At 51.1% G+C, this 16,252-nt stretch overlaps 6 protein-coding genes across 6 annotated transcripts; 3 read left to right on the top strand and 3 right to left on the bottom strand.

Annotated features, from left to right (window-relative positions):
* Nucleotides 1-99: 99 nt before the first annotated feature.
* J4E82_003519 (uncharacterized protein) lies at nt 100-866 on the top strand (the record flags this gene model as incomplete). Its single annotated transcript, XM_051729804.1, has 2 exons — nt 100-149; nt 197-866. 2 exons carry the CDS (start codon nt 100-102, stop codon nt 864-866), a joined length of 720 nt encoding a protein of 239 aa, XP_051590478.1.
* A 376-nt stretch (nt 867-1,242) lies between these two features.
* Nucleotides 1,243-1,819, bottom strand: J4E82_003518 (uncharacterized protein; the record flags this gene model as incomplete). Its single annotated transcript, XM_051729803.1, has 3 exons — nt 1,243-1,407; nt 1,464-1,574; nt 1,628-1,819. 3 exons carry the CDS (start codon nt 1,817-1,819, stop codon nt 1,243-1,245), a joined length of 468 nt encoding a protein of 155 aa, XP_051590477.1.
* A 651-nt stretch (nt 1,820-2,470) lies between these two features.
* J4E82_003517 (uncharacterized protein) lies at nt 2,471-3,099 on the top strand (the record flags this gene model as incomplete). The annotated part of the gene is made up of 3 exons (XM_051729802.1): nt 2,471-2,486; nt 2,601-2,905; nt 2,965-3,099. 3 exons carry the CDS (start codon nt 2,471-2,473, stop codon nt 3,097-3,099), a joined length of 456 nt encoding a protein of 151 aa, XP_051590476.1.
* A 1,455-nt stretch (nt 3,100-4,554) lies between these two features.
* Nucleotides 4,555-5,077, bottom strand: J4E82_003516 (uncharacterized protein; the record flags this gene model as incomplete). The annotated part of the gene is made up of 1 exon (XM_051729801.1): nt 4,555-5,077. A coding segment is annotated over one exon (523 nt), but the record flags the coding sequence as incomplete, so codon positions are not given.
* A 2,703-nt stretch (nt 5,078-7,780) lies between these two features.
* Nucleotides 7,781-8,595, bottom strand: J4E82_003515 (uncharacterized protein; the record flags this gene model as incomplete). The annotated part of the gene is made up of 2 exons (XM_051729800.1): nt 7,781-7,938; nt 7,992-8,595. The coding sequence occupies 2 exons, from the start codon at nt 8,593-8,595 to the stop codon at nt 7,781-7,783; spliced, it is 762 nt and encodes a 253-aa protein (XP_051590474.1).
* Nucleotides 8,596-11,081: 2,486 nt separating this feature from the next.
* J4E82_003514 (uncharacterized protein) lies at nt 11,082-13,752 on the top strand (the record flags this gene model as incomplete). The annotated part of the gene is made up of 2 exons (XM_051729799.1): nt 11,082-11,315; nt 11,608-13,752. The coding sequence occupies 2 exons, from the start codon at nt 11,082-11,084 to the stop codon at nt 13,750-13,752; spliced, it is 2,379 nt and encodes a 792-aa protein (XP_051590473.1).
* Nucleotides 13,753-16,252: the final 2,500 nt, after the last annotated feature.

The raw sequence follows: 16,252 nt of genomic DNA, 5'->3' as shown, positions 1-16,252 counted from the left end.
TCCAAGATAAGACAGATGAGCAGTCTATAAGAGGGAACCTATTTGAGCTTTTCTACCTTCTCCCTCCATCCACTCTCCACAACCTGTTCGGTAGCCAATATGTCGTCAAACAACCAAGACCATTGTGAACAGAAAAGACCGCGCATATCGTAAGTCCTTGTGTATATGATTTTCACACTTCACTAATCTCCTGCAGAGCCCACAACGCCACTTTTGCCAAGGTCGTCGTTGGCCCCGAAGCACTAACTTTCAATGTGCACCTCGATCTGCTTATCTATCACTCGCCCTTCTTCTGCGCTGCCCTTACAGGGTCCTTCAAAGAAGCCGACGAGAAGCTCGTTACCCTCCCCGATACTGCTAGCAACACTTTTGAGCTGTTTGTCCACTGGCTTTATTACCAACGACTTCCTGTCGAGACAGACTCATCCGAGCTATTTGCACTTTATGACGACGCTGAGGATGATGAAGTTCTGTATGAGAACCTCGTCTCTCTATACATCTTCTGTGACAAGTACGACGTACCCGGGCTGAAGAGGGAGTGCCTCGATACACTTTTCTATCACATTACCGATCATCACTGTCTAGCCCAATTCAATATTGTCCGGCGCACATTCAATAACTTGGAAACAGACCAAGATCCACTCTGTCGTTTCTTGGTCGAGTATTACTGCTACTGGAGTGATGAAACCCTCTGGGCATTGGAGGATGTTCAAGACCTACCTTGGACGTTTAAGGCAAAGGTCATGGCTCATTACGCTAACATGACGTCTGGTGGCCGCGATGCTTATTCACTTGAGTTGTGTAACTACCACGACCATGCAACAAGCAAGGAGAGGAAGAAGTGTGAAAAGAGGAGAGGAGACTGAGAAGGAAGAGAAAGACCACGACGATGACGAGAGTGACTAGACCAGGGAGTCATCTAATGGTTGATCTTCGTTAGGAAGCTTGCTGCATTCTTGGGGTCGATTCTCAAATGATATTGGTTAGTAATGTGTGCTTCAGCTCCAGAGGTTGGGTTTGCTTTGGTTTTAACGACAGGCATGGATGATGAAATAGCTTGGTTGGACTGCACTTGAGTTTGGTGGCTTCGATATTCTATTATCAACTTTAATCGCAAATCTGTCTTTTCTTTCTTCGATTCCAAGTGCTACCGACACGCACCAGCTGATAACAATGTTGGTAGGCTGATCGCCGTCTTTCCCACCATCACGAAGAGTAATTCTCGAGCTACTATTCATATCATCACACACTCGTAAATACTCCATTCTGATAGTCGACAACAATTGCCTTCTCCAGTGCCGTACTTGCCGCCTCCTTGAAAGCTTTGTGAACAGGGTCATCATCAACGTAGTAGTCACGATCTTCGATGGAATGAAACTGCAGGACGAAAGCGTGGGTGATGCCGTTCTGGTGGGCGATGTCAGATTATTGATGATTCCAACACTTTCATCGGCGTTGAATACCTGCAGATTTTCAGTCGAGATATCTTTCCCACCCGAAATCGATACAATGTATGGCCTCAGCGTAGTTGGATGTATGCATGCCTTCTTCAGTCCGAAGAATTGCGCAACCACCTAAAACGTGGCCTCAGCGTTGCTCATCAGCGTTAGTCTTGCGAGCATCTCACCTCTTTGACAGCGAATTTGCTTGTGCCGTCTTTGAATTGGAACAGCACGATATGCGTGGTGTACGGAATAACCGGGCCATGCGGTCCAAAGAAGTACTCTGCGAGCGAATGGCCAAGAGTGCGTGAGAAGAGTATGAGGCCTGTAGCTAAAAGCAGGCAGAATACGAGCCCGAAAGCTCTCTTTGGTATCATCATGCCGCTAGGAGATAGCTCCGTCGAGGGCGTGGAGTTGGCAGTTGGGTCAAAAGCAAAGATATGCGCTCACTGTGCTGCAAAACACCGAGCGAAAGCGCATTGGCAGCGGCGCGACCAGGATAGAAGGAACATGATCCCCCTCCCCTCCGCAAAGGCAAGGTGTACCTGTCGAGGCAACCGAGGGGGATGCGAGCGCTAAATCCTTGGGAGCTGTCGAGCGAATAGCCTGTAGCCGCAAATTGCTGGCAGACGGGGTAGTGGGTCCAAGCTCCTTACCTGCTCCACCTCCAAAGTGGCCCGCGGGTGACGTACCTGAATGAAAGGCATGCGAAGGAAGCACGTCGAAAGGCGAAAAGCCAGTCTTTGGCCGCGTTATGTCCATGCTAAAGTCAACTATGGCGTACAATCCAGACCCGCTCCAGGGCAAGTGGATAGACTTGCGTCAATTGGGACGGCTGAAGCCAGGTTCTGGCTCGATTGCCCACCATGAGTGGGGCCTTGGCATCTACGTCATACGAATGTCAGGTGCAGGCCAACGCTGCGGCTACGACTACAAAAGAGCTCGCATTCCTTGTCTCCTGCAAACCATCACCACAAGCAAATTCACTCACCCCATCACCTCATCCAAAAACACAAATCCTCATCACAATGGCTTCTCTCCACTGTAAGTATGCCCAAGTCAATGGACAAGCTGCTGCCCGCACTTGCACAAGCAATTGCGCAATGTTTGGCAGCATTGGCATCATAATACAACAGTCCAGCTAACAATTGACCTCAGACCTCCCTCCCGTCAAGCCCTCTGCCATCGCTCTCGGCACGGCCTTCAACCACGCTGTCTCCCTCGCCGTCCTTGGACCCGTCTTCGGTGACGCATACCGCCGCGCGCAGCAGGCTAACTCCAAGGAGGAGTACTTCCACACCAAGGAGGCCGCTACCGCTGCCGCATCGTGGGGTAGCTCTATCCTCGGCTCTGGTATCCAGGCCTACGGTGTCGGTGCTCTGATCAACGCTACCGGAACTCTTACCTACAAGGGTGCTGCTTACCTCGGTTCCCTCATCTTCTTCGCTTCCGCCGCTCCCTCAGTACGTCATCCCACATGTCAACCAAAGTCTTCGAATATACGCTAACATTGGCCCAATAGATCGTCTCCCAGGTCGTCACCGAGAAGCGCCCCATGGACACCATCGCCGTCGGCGCTGTTGCCCGCGTCCTCGAGACTGTCGGTCTCAGCTTGTTCCTCACCTACTGGGGAACCCGCACCAACCCCTTCGACTAAGCGTCTCGCCCCATAGTGGTAGAGGAGTTTAGGGATTCTCATCTTTGGCGGTTTAGATTGATTGCTTCAGTCAGCAAACGATGCAGATGATATAAGCTAGCAAAAAGCTTAAAAGGGCTTGCTTGCATTACGATGTAATATACCTCAATGAAGGAAATAATTCACGCTACTACCTTTCTATGATGGATTGTGATGTTGTCTTTCCAGCTTTCTACATTGTGCTTCCCAATATGTTGTCTCGCCATGGGTTTGGGCAGTTGTCCAGAAAACATCTGTTACTGCGCAACAACCTTTCCTTGAAGAAATTATTCTTGCACAATGTTAGTGACCTCGACTTTGAGTCAACAGCTTCTGGAATGATAGCAGTCGCTTGCTATCTGTGATTGCCATTGGTGTTGGGAAATCGAGATGGTTACTTTCTATACACTACAGTTTGCAAGATGTATGAACCTATCGACATAATTTTAAAGTTATTGAAAAGGACTATGCTCTCTTTGTTTTATGTATGACTGCTACGAAGCGACAGAAAAACAGCTTACTGGAGTCTTACTGCGGTGGAATAAGCTTTGATGCCAATTCGGTGTAGTAATGCTGCTAGAGAGCTTAGCATGATAATCTTGATGCAAGTATGATTTCTCAAACATTGCGCATCAGCTACATGCAGCTGTAGATCCGTAAAACCAGACTCGTGTCGGATGTCGAGCAATTGGGCTAAAGACAGTACTCAGGTCTCATGATACACGACATAGTCATCGAGTACAAAGGAGCGATTGGTTCTTTTTCGACTCAAAAAGGCAGGATTCATGGTCACGATTGGTACCCGATTACACGAAGAGTGCATAAAGCAAAGACTGTGCGTCATTGTTATTCTTTTGGAGTCTTGTAGTAATTGCGTCGTTCTGATGTCCGTCTGACTACATGAAGTTGCGACGCCAAAATCTTGATGTCATGGAGCTTAGATGTACCTCGAAGCCATAGGCAGTTTTCCGACAGCAATTTTGTAAGTTGTTCCTTCTCCTAATTTCAGGTATATATATTATGACATTACGCGCTGTAGACTCGGCACGGGGTATATGCCATTGGTAAAGTAACCTTTCGTGAGATGAGCTCCACATGCCTCCATGACATACATCACTCCATTCTTGCAGGCTCGTTCTCATACTGAAACGATAGTATGCATCCCCATTGCTTGTCCTTTGGCATTGCGCATCCGATATTGCAAGCCTCGCCCTATGGCTTTGTATCACCCTCTCCTCCCGGCCGCCTCAAGCAAACCAGACACAGTCGTAACTCTATACCCTCTCCTCTTCAGTTCTGGCAACACCTTTCTCAACATCGGCGCCGTCCACTCTCTCCGATCATGGCAAATGATAATGCTGCCCGGCCGAACCATACTAAGTATATGCCTCGCGTTTACACTAGGATAACCAATCTGAGGATCATGAGGATACACACTACCCAAGACCATCTGGTACTCCATCTCCTTGATCTGCGCCCTCATCCTCGTGCTGAAGAAACCAGACCCAGGTCTAAAGTAGCGCGGTGGATGCGGTTTCCCCACCGCGTCGTACGTGCCGTTGATATACCCTTCTACCTGAGTGACCTCTGCGTAAAGAGTCTCAGGGCTCAGAGAACGAGACGGCTCGTCGTGCATGGCGTGGTTCCCTAGTTCCATACCACTTTTCACAAGACGCTGGAGTGCATCTTCTCTTCCACGCACCTGCCCACCGATAACGAAAAATGTCGCATGTGCTTCATAGTCCTCTAGTACTTTTAGAATCTCGCGCGTGTATTCTGACGGCGCATCATCAATGGTCAATGCAATGACTTTCTCTCCTCCTTTTGCTCTGGGTATAGGCACGTGCCACAGTACGTCAGGCCACCTCCGTTGGAAATATCGGATCAAGACATGTGGCGGCTTGTAGATGACGTAAAAAGGCAAGATGAAAGTTACCACCACGAAGACGATGAAGAACATGGTGTACATGCGTCGCCGACGCGCGGCTCGGGTAGTGGGTAGGCGGAAGATGCGCAGAGGAAGGCGGGGCATGGTATGCCTGTGTGTGCTGCGAGTACAGGGACAGCAGATCTCATTGTCGTGAGCGAACGCCGAAATTAGATGTCATGATGTCGAAGGGTTGCGCAATATCGCGGAGTTGAAGATACGTGGGTGAGGCTTGTGGAGTGGTTGTCGTGGATCAAAGGGGTTAGGGGCATTCGCAGGGATGTACCATTCGGTCTAGCGTGGACACGTGCAAGCGTGGTTTTGGCGAAATTCGCAGCGCGCGAAGTTTCTTCCTTTCTGTACAACTCTTTAGCTACCTACGCAAACTGCTGTGCTCATCAGCGTTTCGCGTTCCACTGACGCGTATGCGTATGTCACTGCTCGGACTTCATGCGCATGTTCTATAGCCACGACTATGTGCTTACGACGTTTTCTAATGTTTGAAACGATCTACGCGCAACAACCTTGCCTATACATCAATCAGCATTTCTATCTTCTATAGATTCAGGAACCAATTTGTCACGCTTATTCGAACAGTATCAACTTCGATATAAGCCCTCTAAGAATGTTCCAAGAACGACATCGTGAGCGTTTAATTGACCTGGCTGCCTTTCATTTGTGGCTACTCGGGTCTCATTGCGCCCATACATCCCTTCCCAAGCTCTTTCGTCTTTGGATATGATATAGTGTAACAACGACGTTGCGTATTTGGAGGCCTTCGCATTGCTGAGATAGACCGGCACGGCTCCTGGTACATCCGGTACCCGAATACCATATGTGTCCGTGGTTGTGCACGTCCGATGACGCGATAACATGCTACCAGCGTATCCGCTACCGCTATAATGATAGGAGAGCCTTGGCTATGGCTGTATACGACCGTGGTGGAATTACAGGCACGGCCACTCCACCCATATTGTGTTCATCGTTCCTCGAAAGGATATCCTTGGACATGCAGTCACAGCTAACATCATCTCAGCATTCCATATTGATCCGATACAGCCGATCTCATTTCAGCACATTACCAATTCTGTGAATAGTCAACGGCCATGTCTCAACCCGTATATGGTGGTCTATATGCTATTCTCAATAAGTGAGGCATTGCTTTACCGTATTTGGACTTTCTCCGCGTTCCCAGTGATGTGACGTCTTTGCTCAATCTATAAACTTTTAGCCCCCGTCAATGCTGTTGTACCGTTGAGACACATCAATTTCCCAGACGCCCGACTTCGGCAGTTCGTCACAATTGCAGCCATGCAGCTTTGCGGCTGATGCCTTGTGAGCGGCACGAAGCGAGGCTGCCATCGTTGTCAAAAAAAAATAGTGTGGATGCTTGTAACGCGTTTCATCGGAAACAAGTTACCGCAGTGTCTGTGGGACTATCACATCGCGATCGAAGATTGCTACACATGTGGCGAGAATAGGCGCTCTTGTGGTGGTTGTGCCAGGGTGAACGTTCTGGCCATCTCAGGCTTGTAAGCCAGAAATCCGACAATTTGGGATCCATGAGAAGTACGAGTAGTGTATACAGCAATCTGTCGGCAAGCGCCGAGGCCGACGGCATGATGGTAACGAAGACGGAGTGTGGAGATACCAATCAGCTGCCCAGACAGCACATACTTTATCGATTAGGAGAATGCAAGGTTTCGAAAACAAGCCTCCGAGGCTAACATTTACATCGGTGTGAACGGCTTCAGGGTACGAATTGGGTAAGCATAGAGATTCAGAGTGTAGGAAAAAATCCCGAGTGTAAGGAAAGTTTCGACACGAAAAGGACCGATGTGGGTAGGGGTGAACTGGGTGTCTGGGTAAAGCTCGGGTGAGAACACCATCGCCACACGCGACAAAAGTCCGTAACTTGGGCGAAGATTTGCGGAATCACGATACCGCGGTCCAGGTAAGCCCAAGATACGAAGAATGGGCGGGTGCTTGCGTCTTTCCGACGCCGATAGATTGGCTTGGTACATTTACACCACGAATCCCAAGATACAGGTCCGGCAAAAGCAATGTGGTCGGTACAGTCGAAGATTAGGTTGTGTTCCCCTGCATTCCCTATATGTTGTGCATAACATTACCGCTGGTGTTTGCGCGGCTGGTACCTTGCTTCGCACAGGGTGTTTCCCTGTGTAAACGCGGCATGCCGACGATTGAAGTTCTTCAAGGAACGTTCCCAGCAGCGGGGGTCGTTGCGCTAGGTTTGAGAGCAGTGTGCGGAGAGGACTCCGCGGCACGTCTAGACCGACAAGGTTTGGCGAGCGATCGTGGGGGAGGCCTGAAACGATCCTCGTTGTGAGATGCCGGATTTAACGTTGGAATTGACGACTCTTCACCGGAAGGTGAACGCGGTAGCTTTACAAAGGGGGGCCACTGGCGACTGAAAGCTTTTGGACCAACTTGTGTATCAAAGGAAGAAAGAGGTAGAGAAGAATAATTTGAGTATATCAGTGGCTGCTGTCTATGGTCAAGACATTGTGGCAAAGACCAAAAATGTACATTGCGATCAAACGTCATGGGACGTTAGGTCTGCTGAGGCGCTAGCACTAGAATGTAAAAGAGCTACGCTTCTTACATTCGTGTCTTACATATGTATGTTGTTACAGAGTCGTGAATGCATGAATGTACAGGGAGTAATATCGATGGGCCGTGTGGCGATTGCGTGAAAGTCTGTTCGGAACAGATCTAGACTGGCGGGGTCTTTGGCTTTCTCTTGCCAATATTGTAACCCCAGCTTCGCAGGGTCTTGACAACCTTGGGGAGGACGGCTGCGGTAAGTGGCACACGGAAGAAGATGAGGGATTTGTGCACGAGGTAGGCTAGTCCGAGTTGTGACCAGATTGCTGTGGCTGCTGTCAGCGTTGTTCATTGCCCCAGAGAGAAAGGTTTCCCATACATGCGTTTGACCCACCGTTGTGTCCTACACTTCGTCCAGCCTCGACGTAGCCTTCTCTCGCAGTGGCCTCGGCAGTGGTTTCCTCGATGCCTGCTTCTTCTGGCTTCTTACCAGCGTCTGGGACGACGATGCGGACAACGCTCCAGAGTGCGTTTTTCAGCACTTCTTCATAGTGGCCTATCCGGTCGGTTCCCAGCCAGCGTACTGCTATGAAGCAGAGAGGGAAGTCAATGAGTGACAGTCCTAGGTACACTCCTACCGCCGTCCACCCATATTCGCGGGAAAGCTTCTTGAGCCGCTGTGATACCGACAGCGCAGGCTCAGGACTGCCTAGGTGCGGCGTGGGGTTGTGCGACTGGACAGTGGGCTTGTCACTTTTGAAGCGCAGAGAGCGGAAGCGGCGGGCGAGGGCAGAGCGTTGATAGCGGAAGAACAGGAGGGCGCTCTGCTCGAGCGATTTATTTCCCAGTCTGGAAGGGGCGCCGGATTGGGTAGGCGTGAAGAAGGTGCGAAGGAAGGGCGGTGATGGTCGTGAGGCGGCGCTTCTGGCGGCACGCGCAAACGGCAGCTGGGCAGTCCAGAGGCGATCTACTCGAGGCTTCATGGCATGGGCGGGCGAGTGTTGCGGCGGCAGGTGAATCGGTCTTCACGTGGGGCGGTGGTCGTCGACTCAGGCTCACTGTCACAGCGCTGTGGTGCCGGAAGTCCTCGCCAAAGCTACCTAACGTTGTTGCAGCGTCACTATTGCCATATAATTCTGCCAGGGTCCGCCCGCGGCCAATAGTAATTCCGAACCCCGAGCATTCACCGTCGCCGCACGAATGCCCATGGCGCCATCGTCCGCTCGCGCATGCTGACTTCCTAACGCGGCTGCCGACTCTGCTTTATCCGTAGACCTCACACGCCGCCTTGGGTTTTGTCGCTCGGAGCATTCGGTAGGGCCAACGAGCATCATCCATACACCATGGTTCTCGTCTCGAAGACATCGAAGACGCACAACACGTCCCGTCTTCGACCAGCGCTAGAATGGACCCAGAATGGACCCAGAGTTTACCGAGTCACTGACCGCAAAAGTCATTGCCTCAGGCTTGTCATCGCCATGTCGCATGACGAATCCTGCCAGAGGGACATGTCAGGGCGCACCGACCGAATGGCTTGAGGCAGAGGCGGTGGAGCTGGGATTCAACTCTGTCTCGCCTGTCTTTGCCAGAGTAGAATCGTCTCATTTCCTCAACGCCTTCAGTCTCTCTATACGACAGCGTTTCTGGCCACATGCGACAAGTCCGCGGTGATCCAAGACAAGGGCAGACCAGGGATTACGTCTTGCGCACATTCTCAGAATTGCCTGACAGAAGCGTCAGCCTGCATCAGCCCAACTGTGGCCAAGAGCTTCCTCGGGGAGTCTCGAAGCGTGTTTCCTGCAAACATCTGTTGCAGCCCATTACCAATCAGGCTAGCTACACGCCTCCTTGCGGGCGGAACATGGGCAGCACATGCAGCCATGCACGCTTGACTCCTTCACCCTCGCTTGGCCAGGAAAATCATTGTGATGTCTCGCAAGCGCTCCGGTCATTTGCAATTCCAAAAGCCCGTCAAGCACGCCCGAGGTGTGGCGTTACTGGGTGCCAGCCTGCTCCTCGCTCGACATGCAGCATGGACCATGGTGTGCCGTACTGCATTTCACACGTCGTATTCCTACTCTGCATCTTGAATTCTAAATTGCGGGGGCACCACGCGTAGCTTTATTATCGACCGTGCGGGTCCATTTTGTCTGTATGCGAACCTGTTCGCTGGTACCGATAGCGCAGGTGGTGGAACAGGAGAGCCCTCCGTTACAGAAATCCATCCAACACGACCGTTTCACAACCCACTACCCACACTCCTTTAGACCGCTTGTCATTATCCGGTCGCCTCGCTACGCATGGGGTGACCTTTGGCAAAGCGGTGGGGCACATCACTCTTGGGATAGGACAATTGCCTGCGTCCTGACGGTGGAGTGGCTGATCGAGGGCGTTGGCATCGCGCGGACGCATCCGGCCTCTAACAGTCTTCAACGTTTTACATTAGCCTGATTCGATCTGACAAGGTTCCACACATGGTTCCGCTGTGCTGCAGTCGCCGACTCGTTCAAATGCCTGGCGACGCGTCTGTAATTCCCGGCGCCACTCCCACTGCCGAACAACTGCATCACGACATCGCAAACGACAACTGTATAGTCTTCTGCTTTAGTGAGCCCTTCTCCTGCCATCAACTGGCTCGCCCTTCCTTTTCGTCCAACTTTGTCGGCAACAATCCTGCAGCACGGGTCGGCGCCTGGCTGCGAGGGCCTGGGAAGGTTTGCAAGTTGATCCTTTAAAGTTTTCGGCGTTCCCACAACCCTGCAACCGCACCAGTCTCAAACTTTGAGCTTTGGGTACTGAGCTGACGAGTGATGGAGACCACTTTTCATCTACCTGGCCTTAACATCGTCCTCTTGCCGCCGCATTACCCCCTTGATTGGCCCGTGGTCACGAGCGTTCCTCTGCCCTCTGACGTTCCAAAGCACCGGACAAGGGCTCCTCTCTGAACGGCGCCAGCGTCGTCTGTCCCCCCTGCTAGCTCGGCTAGACTCTGGAGTTGATCGCCCTGCCCTTGCAAAGCTCGGCGCCGTTTGTGACTTCCTGGCGGACAAGGGCCCTTGCCTCTCACATTATTCGGCGGGATGATACTGTGCTTTGGTGTTACACCCATTCCTTCGCTTCACAACTTGACAGCGCCCAAAACGGCACGCTCCCGGAGCCAACTGTTTGAGGCTTCGACTAAGCTCTTACCCTGCAGAGCTGCATGAGTTGCTGTTCAGGATCTGCCTGTTTCTCCACGTGGGTTCGTCTCATTCTCAAGCTGCCTATTAATATGCCTTGGTATATAGACTACCTGTCCGCACTACTTCCTCACCTATTCTGCACCGTGTCTCACTACCCGTCACCGCTCTCTTGACATACATTTCGACTCTCACGCTCCTTATCTTTGTCAACACTACTATCACCAATCGCTCCTTCCTCTCTCGTTTAGCTTCATCACCAACCAATATACTCTGCATTAGACAGCAACATGGGTGGTAACACGGAATATATAGCAGGCCATGGCTACCTCTCTCTCGGTCAGGCTGTCCACGTTGCTCAAAACAGCGAAGGAGGCGTTGACCAGCAACTTGCTCAATTCCTCGAAAAGCGTCTCGCCGTAGTCTGGTCAAAACTAAACGCTCAACCACAATCCTATATCCTGCCTCCAGACGAGTTCGCGCTTATGAACTATTATCGCACACGATTTGGAGATAACGAAGTAGTCCGCAACGCTACTAAACGCTTTTGGGACAATCACAAAGGCGGCCAATAGTAGCTCGCCGGACATACTGCTCTCATTCGCATTCGACGGGTGACAGAAGAAATTCGCGGATGTCGGAACGGCACACATACCACCACCCACCTCGCAACTGCTTTTCCCAAGCCTTCGTCTACAACACCCACTTTCCGCAAGCTTCCGCCGCATATCGAATGAGGCACCTGCTGCATTTTTGAATTGATGATGTGAGTTACCTTGCGCTATCACCAATCCATGACGTACTGACCTGAACTAGCTGGCTATCACATATCGACATCGAATTTCTTACTTGGCGTTCATCGGTGCACCAAGATACCTGGACTTTTTCCGAGATACCTCTGACAACGGAGTAACGGCGTTAAACACAGCAAACCACTACTGGCCGGTTGCAAAAATGGCGTTTAGCATGTGTAACTGGAAGCGCAAGAGCGATGGAGTTTCTGCAAGGCGCAATGGCGAATTATTAGAATTGGCATCACCTTTACGAGCAGCACCCATCTACGGACAGTCACGTCTCGTAGCACTGCTCTTAATACTAATGACGCTATCTCAATCTGCTTCCGCTCTACTGACGACACCCCCGTTTGCGCAGTCCCGTTCCCAGACCTTGTCCTTGAGAAACCGTGCTACGAACGAATCGTCCCTTCTAGAGTGTCTTGAGGTTACGCCACCGGTCCTGAGTCCAACTGACGCATGCCAGCAAACTTTGATGGTCCATACTTTTGCCTACTCGTACGGCCAACCTTTTGTAGGTCAGTACAATCCACCGAACTGCAGCTTCAACAGAGTCACGATCAACTTTACGGTCACTTCCGCTGGCCGACAATTCGACCGGCTTGCTTTGATGTTCCTTGATGACACCGAGGTATTCCGTACTTCTACCGCTGAGCCGACTCAGAGCGGCATCATATGGAGCTATGTCAAGGACATGAGCGGCTACCTTGCTCTGTTCAAGACGCCGCAGAAGATCATCTTTGATCTCGGCAACATCGTTGACGATACATATACTGGCCTCTGGAACACCACGCTGACCGCGACCTTCTTTACTGCCGATGATGCGATCGAGCCCGCAGATGTCATCATTCCAATCTCAGCACAAAAGTCTAGCGAGGATGCGTCGAGTGCGTTCGTCGTCCCGGAAACAAGAGCAGTCAACAGTGCTACACTCCCAAAGAACGCCAAGAAAGCTGTCTTCTCGATTTCCGCTTGTGGTCAGGCCGCTGAAGAGTTCTGGTGGAGCAACGTACTGTCATCAGACACTACCGCATTCGGCAACGATACTACATTGTATGGTCACTCGGCCTTCCGAGAGCTTCGTCTTCTGATCGATGGAACCTTGGCTGGTGTTTCCTGGCCCTTTCCAGTCATCTTTACTGGAGGTGTGGTGCCGGGATTCTGGAGACCTGTCGTAGGCATCGATGCATTTGATCTGCGGGATGACGAGATAGACATCACTCCATTCATACCATTACTCAGCGACGATCAACCTCATAGCTTTGAAATACAGGTTCTCGGGGTTGATGATGATGGTCACGGACATGGGAACTTTACTACGGCAATTGGATCGAATTGGGTCGTTACTGGAAAGATATTCGTTTGGCTCGATTCCAGTAACAACCCTACAACAGGCACCATTGCCACCTCTCGCTCTACTTCCGCCATCACACTGCAGTCGACAACACATGGAAACTCAAACGCCAGTGAAAGCATATCTTTGGATTACTCTATACAGGTCACTCGTAATGTGGACATCAGATCTACCATTGACACGCCCACAGGATCGAAAACTGTAACATGGACACAGAAGCTCACCTTCTCCAACGTCGGTACTCTCAGCAACGGCGGTAACGACCAGATCGTTCGCCAGTCGACAACAGGCACACATACATCATCCTCCGACTATTCTAGAAGCTTCGAATATCCCCTTTGGGTTCTATCATCCTACAACGCACCAGCAGGAGGCAACGTTACCATTGACGCCAGCATGGATCGAAGTAAAAACGTGCTGCAGCAAGGCGACTTGGCCTTTCCGAACGACCTGAAGACATTCGACTACACACGCCTACGCTCGATGCCTTACAGCAATCAGGCATTCCTTAGTGCAGACTTGAAAAACAGGCAGAATGGTACAGCATCTTATCTGTCCGTCCCCGCACTCAAGAAGTCATTTGGATCAGGCAACACGGAGCAACGCCTTACACTCAGTGATGGCACACAAGAAGTGTACCAAAGGCACATTGTAGCTTCTAACGACTCGATCGTGTATGACGACCAAAGCTTCGGTGGTCAGGCGCGTGGCCAAAGCAAATTCGCCGCACCCGGCCAACAGGGCTCCCGAGAAAGAGCGCATGACTTTGCGGCAACAGGCGTTAGGGCAATGCTAGGTAGGGGGCCACTGTAGGCGGCAAGAAGTAATGATGAGGAAGGTGGAGTCGGATCTACATGGATGAAGGAAGGTTTACCGGTATCTGCACGACACTTGACGAGCAAGCGATGTGGCACCGCCGACATGGGCATCTTGACAGTCTGTGGTGCTTGGTAACTGTCATGTTGCTTTCGGGATAGGTTGAGCGGATCTCAAAGGTGGTTTCCTGCTGGCTGCTGTGTTTGCTTCACTGCATTTATTCTCCGTTATCGCACTGCATGGTTACTCCAAATCAATGGGATTCACGACATATGCGCTGTCAGTCTTCTTTCAGTATTGTTTCGCGAGCAAGCACAGTGAAGTCTTACTGCAGTATTCTCCTATTCTCATCGCTCGATCTCAACACTATGACCTCACGCTATGCAACTGATCATCCAAAAAACTAGGCGCCATGTACTCTTCACAGCGGGATGGTAGTCGCAGTACGAGTCGCGCGACGATACTCATCCTCTCCATCAATGTCTTAGCTAAGCCACCAAGTCCCACAGCATAAACTTTCCAAGCTGTCACAAGGTGACGAGACTAATCATCTCATGGTGCTTACAGCATTTTTAGGAAAGAAAATCTCGCTTGCCACTGTCCATGTGGCCGTTCGATAGTTCGCGTTCATGCCGTCTCGCCCCACCCTACCTATATCGCTTTCGCTGATATATCCCTTTCCCATCCTTACCGGTATTACCAGCACCCCACGCCGATCCATATCGAACATGGACCAGGAAGTAGGATTTTTTTCTTGGTATTCCCCAACATGGGTCTTCCTTGGGCACCAACGTCGCCATCTCCGAAGTGTTTACATTGCCGTCGTGATGTGGGGATGGACAAAAAAAGGACACCACTACCGGATATCTCCATTCCCGCGCAAGGCGCACCGTCATAGTCTCGATGATATAACCCTTAGCTTTGTTCAACGGCGACCTAAAACTTAATTGCGACGTCGAGTGGGCGAGTCGCAAAGAGTCGGCAAAGCTGTCCACATGAAGCATCAAGATAGACATGTGTCTCACTACTTTTTCTTTTTTCCAACCTTCAACAGAAATATACGATTGTTCATGTGTTTGGGCATCAAGCCAAGCTGTTGGTGATACAGCGCGCTTAGGTCACGTTGTTGATTCCCTTTTAGCCGACGGGCTGTCCTTACGCGCGCTCCCGTGGGGCGCCTTGAGCGGGAGATTTGCAGTCGATCTGTGCGTACGCTGCCTCCCCTCGTGGCAAGCCTGAAACGTCGGTAATGCGTGGTGAACTGTGGTTTTCACCTGGGATTGTCTACTTGGGCAGAATGTAACCTAGGCGATGCGTTGTAAGGGAGACCTTCCGTGACCACGCAGTACTACGGCTAAAGCTGCCTCACTAAACAAAGGGTTGCGAATCCGAGAATTTTGTCTTGCATTTAGGGTTTGCAAAAAGGAATGCACTTTTGTTGTAGGGGGGTTTGGGGCCATCTGCCGCAGACACCGTCTTGCTCTTCGACTTGTCGACCCCTGAGGGTAGATCCACTCTGTTGGAAAATTACGTTTCCTGGATGGGAACCGATAGCGATTGGATGCCGTGCATGAGCGCTACAAAGGGAAGACACTCATCACACCAATATCACGTCGAGTGTAGCGCGTGCTGCCGTGTGTTCCAGCCTTATACGCCCCATAGCTGCGAGTCATGATAGTCGTTATGAAACGCTCCACCACTTATTTCCTTTTTCGATCCAGCTCACTGGCCACAATCATTGGGCCCACTCATGACGCAAGGATGGTGTGCACCTTTTTCCCGAAGTTCGTAAAGAAAGTTCATAAATTATCGCTGACAGCCGTGGTGTTGTCGTTGTCATTTACTTGTAACACACAATGGGGATCCCAGTTTTCGCCTTCCGCGACCCCGGTATACAGACGTGTGACTGACAGGCCGGGGTAAGTGCTTCGCTTGCATCATTTGTGTGACGAGCAGTAGCGTTGCCCATGGTCAAGCGATGTGGCAGACGATGCTGTTGTGCCACTAGAGCAGCGGCTGGACGCCGTTTTACGGGCTGGGAGATGCCGCAATCCACTTTCAAGAGCGGCAGACTAGCGCCACTGATACTAGTAATGGTGTGCTGCGAGATAGCGACCATTATTAGGAATTGCTCACAAATAAAGGGTTGTCTAGAATCGCGGGTTTGGTGACGAGATCCGCACGTCACGCCTGATTTGAAGATAGTGTGGGGGACCTTTGATCCGAGGAAGTGCTCCCTGCAAATCTCCTCCTACGATGGGTTATCACCAAATCTGCAGCATCGCTTCCAAGCCATCATTTTGTGGCTGCCAGCCGTTGGCCCGCCTACATGTGGATGAAAAGTTTGTTTGAGCCACACGGCTACAAGCGTTGCTGGTCCTGTCCAACATCTAACATCTCTTGCCGTTGATCGGTGTAGTAAACCTTCTCGGTGCGCGAAGCGCCCAAAAGAACGCCTCTAACTCTGTCTTGACAGCTCATGCATAGCGATGGTGTG

The sequence above is a fragment of the Alternaria postmessia genome (assembly GCF_024291825.1).
Source record: "Alternaria postmessia strain BMP 2775 chromosome Unknown scaffold_15, whole genome shotgun sequence".
NCBI lineage: Eukaryota > Fungi > Ascomycota > Dothideomycetes > Pleosporales > Pleosporaceae > Alternaria > Alternaria postmessia.
The sequence above is the reverse complement of the archived record's forward strand: the minus strand, read 5'-3'. Positions and strand labels throughout refer to the sequence as shown.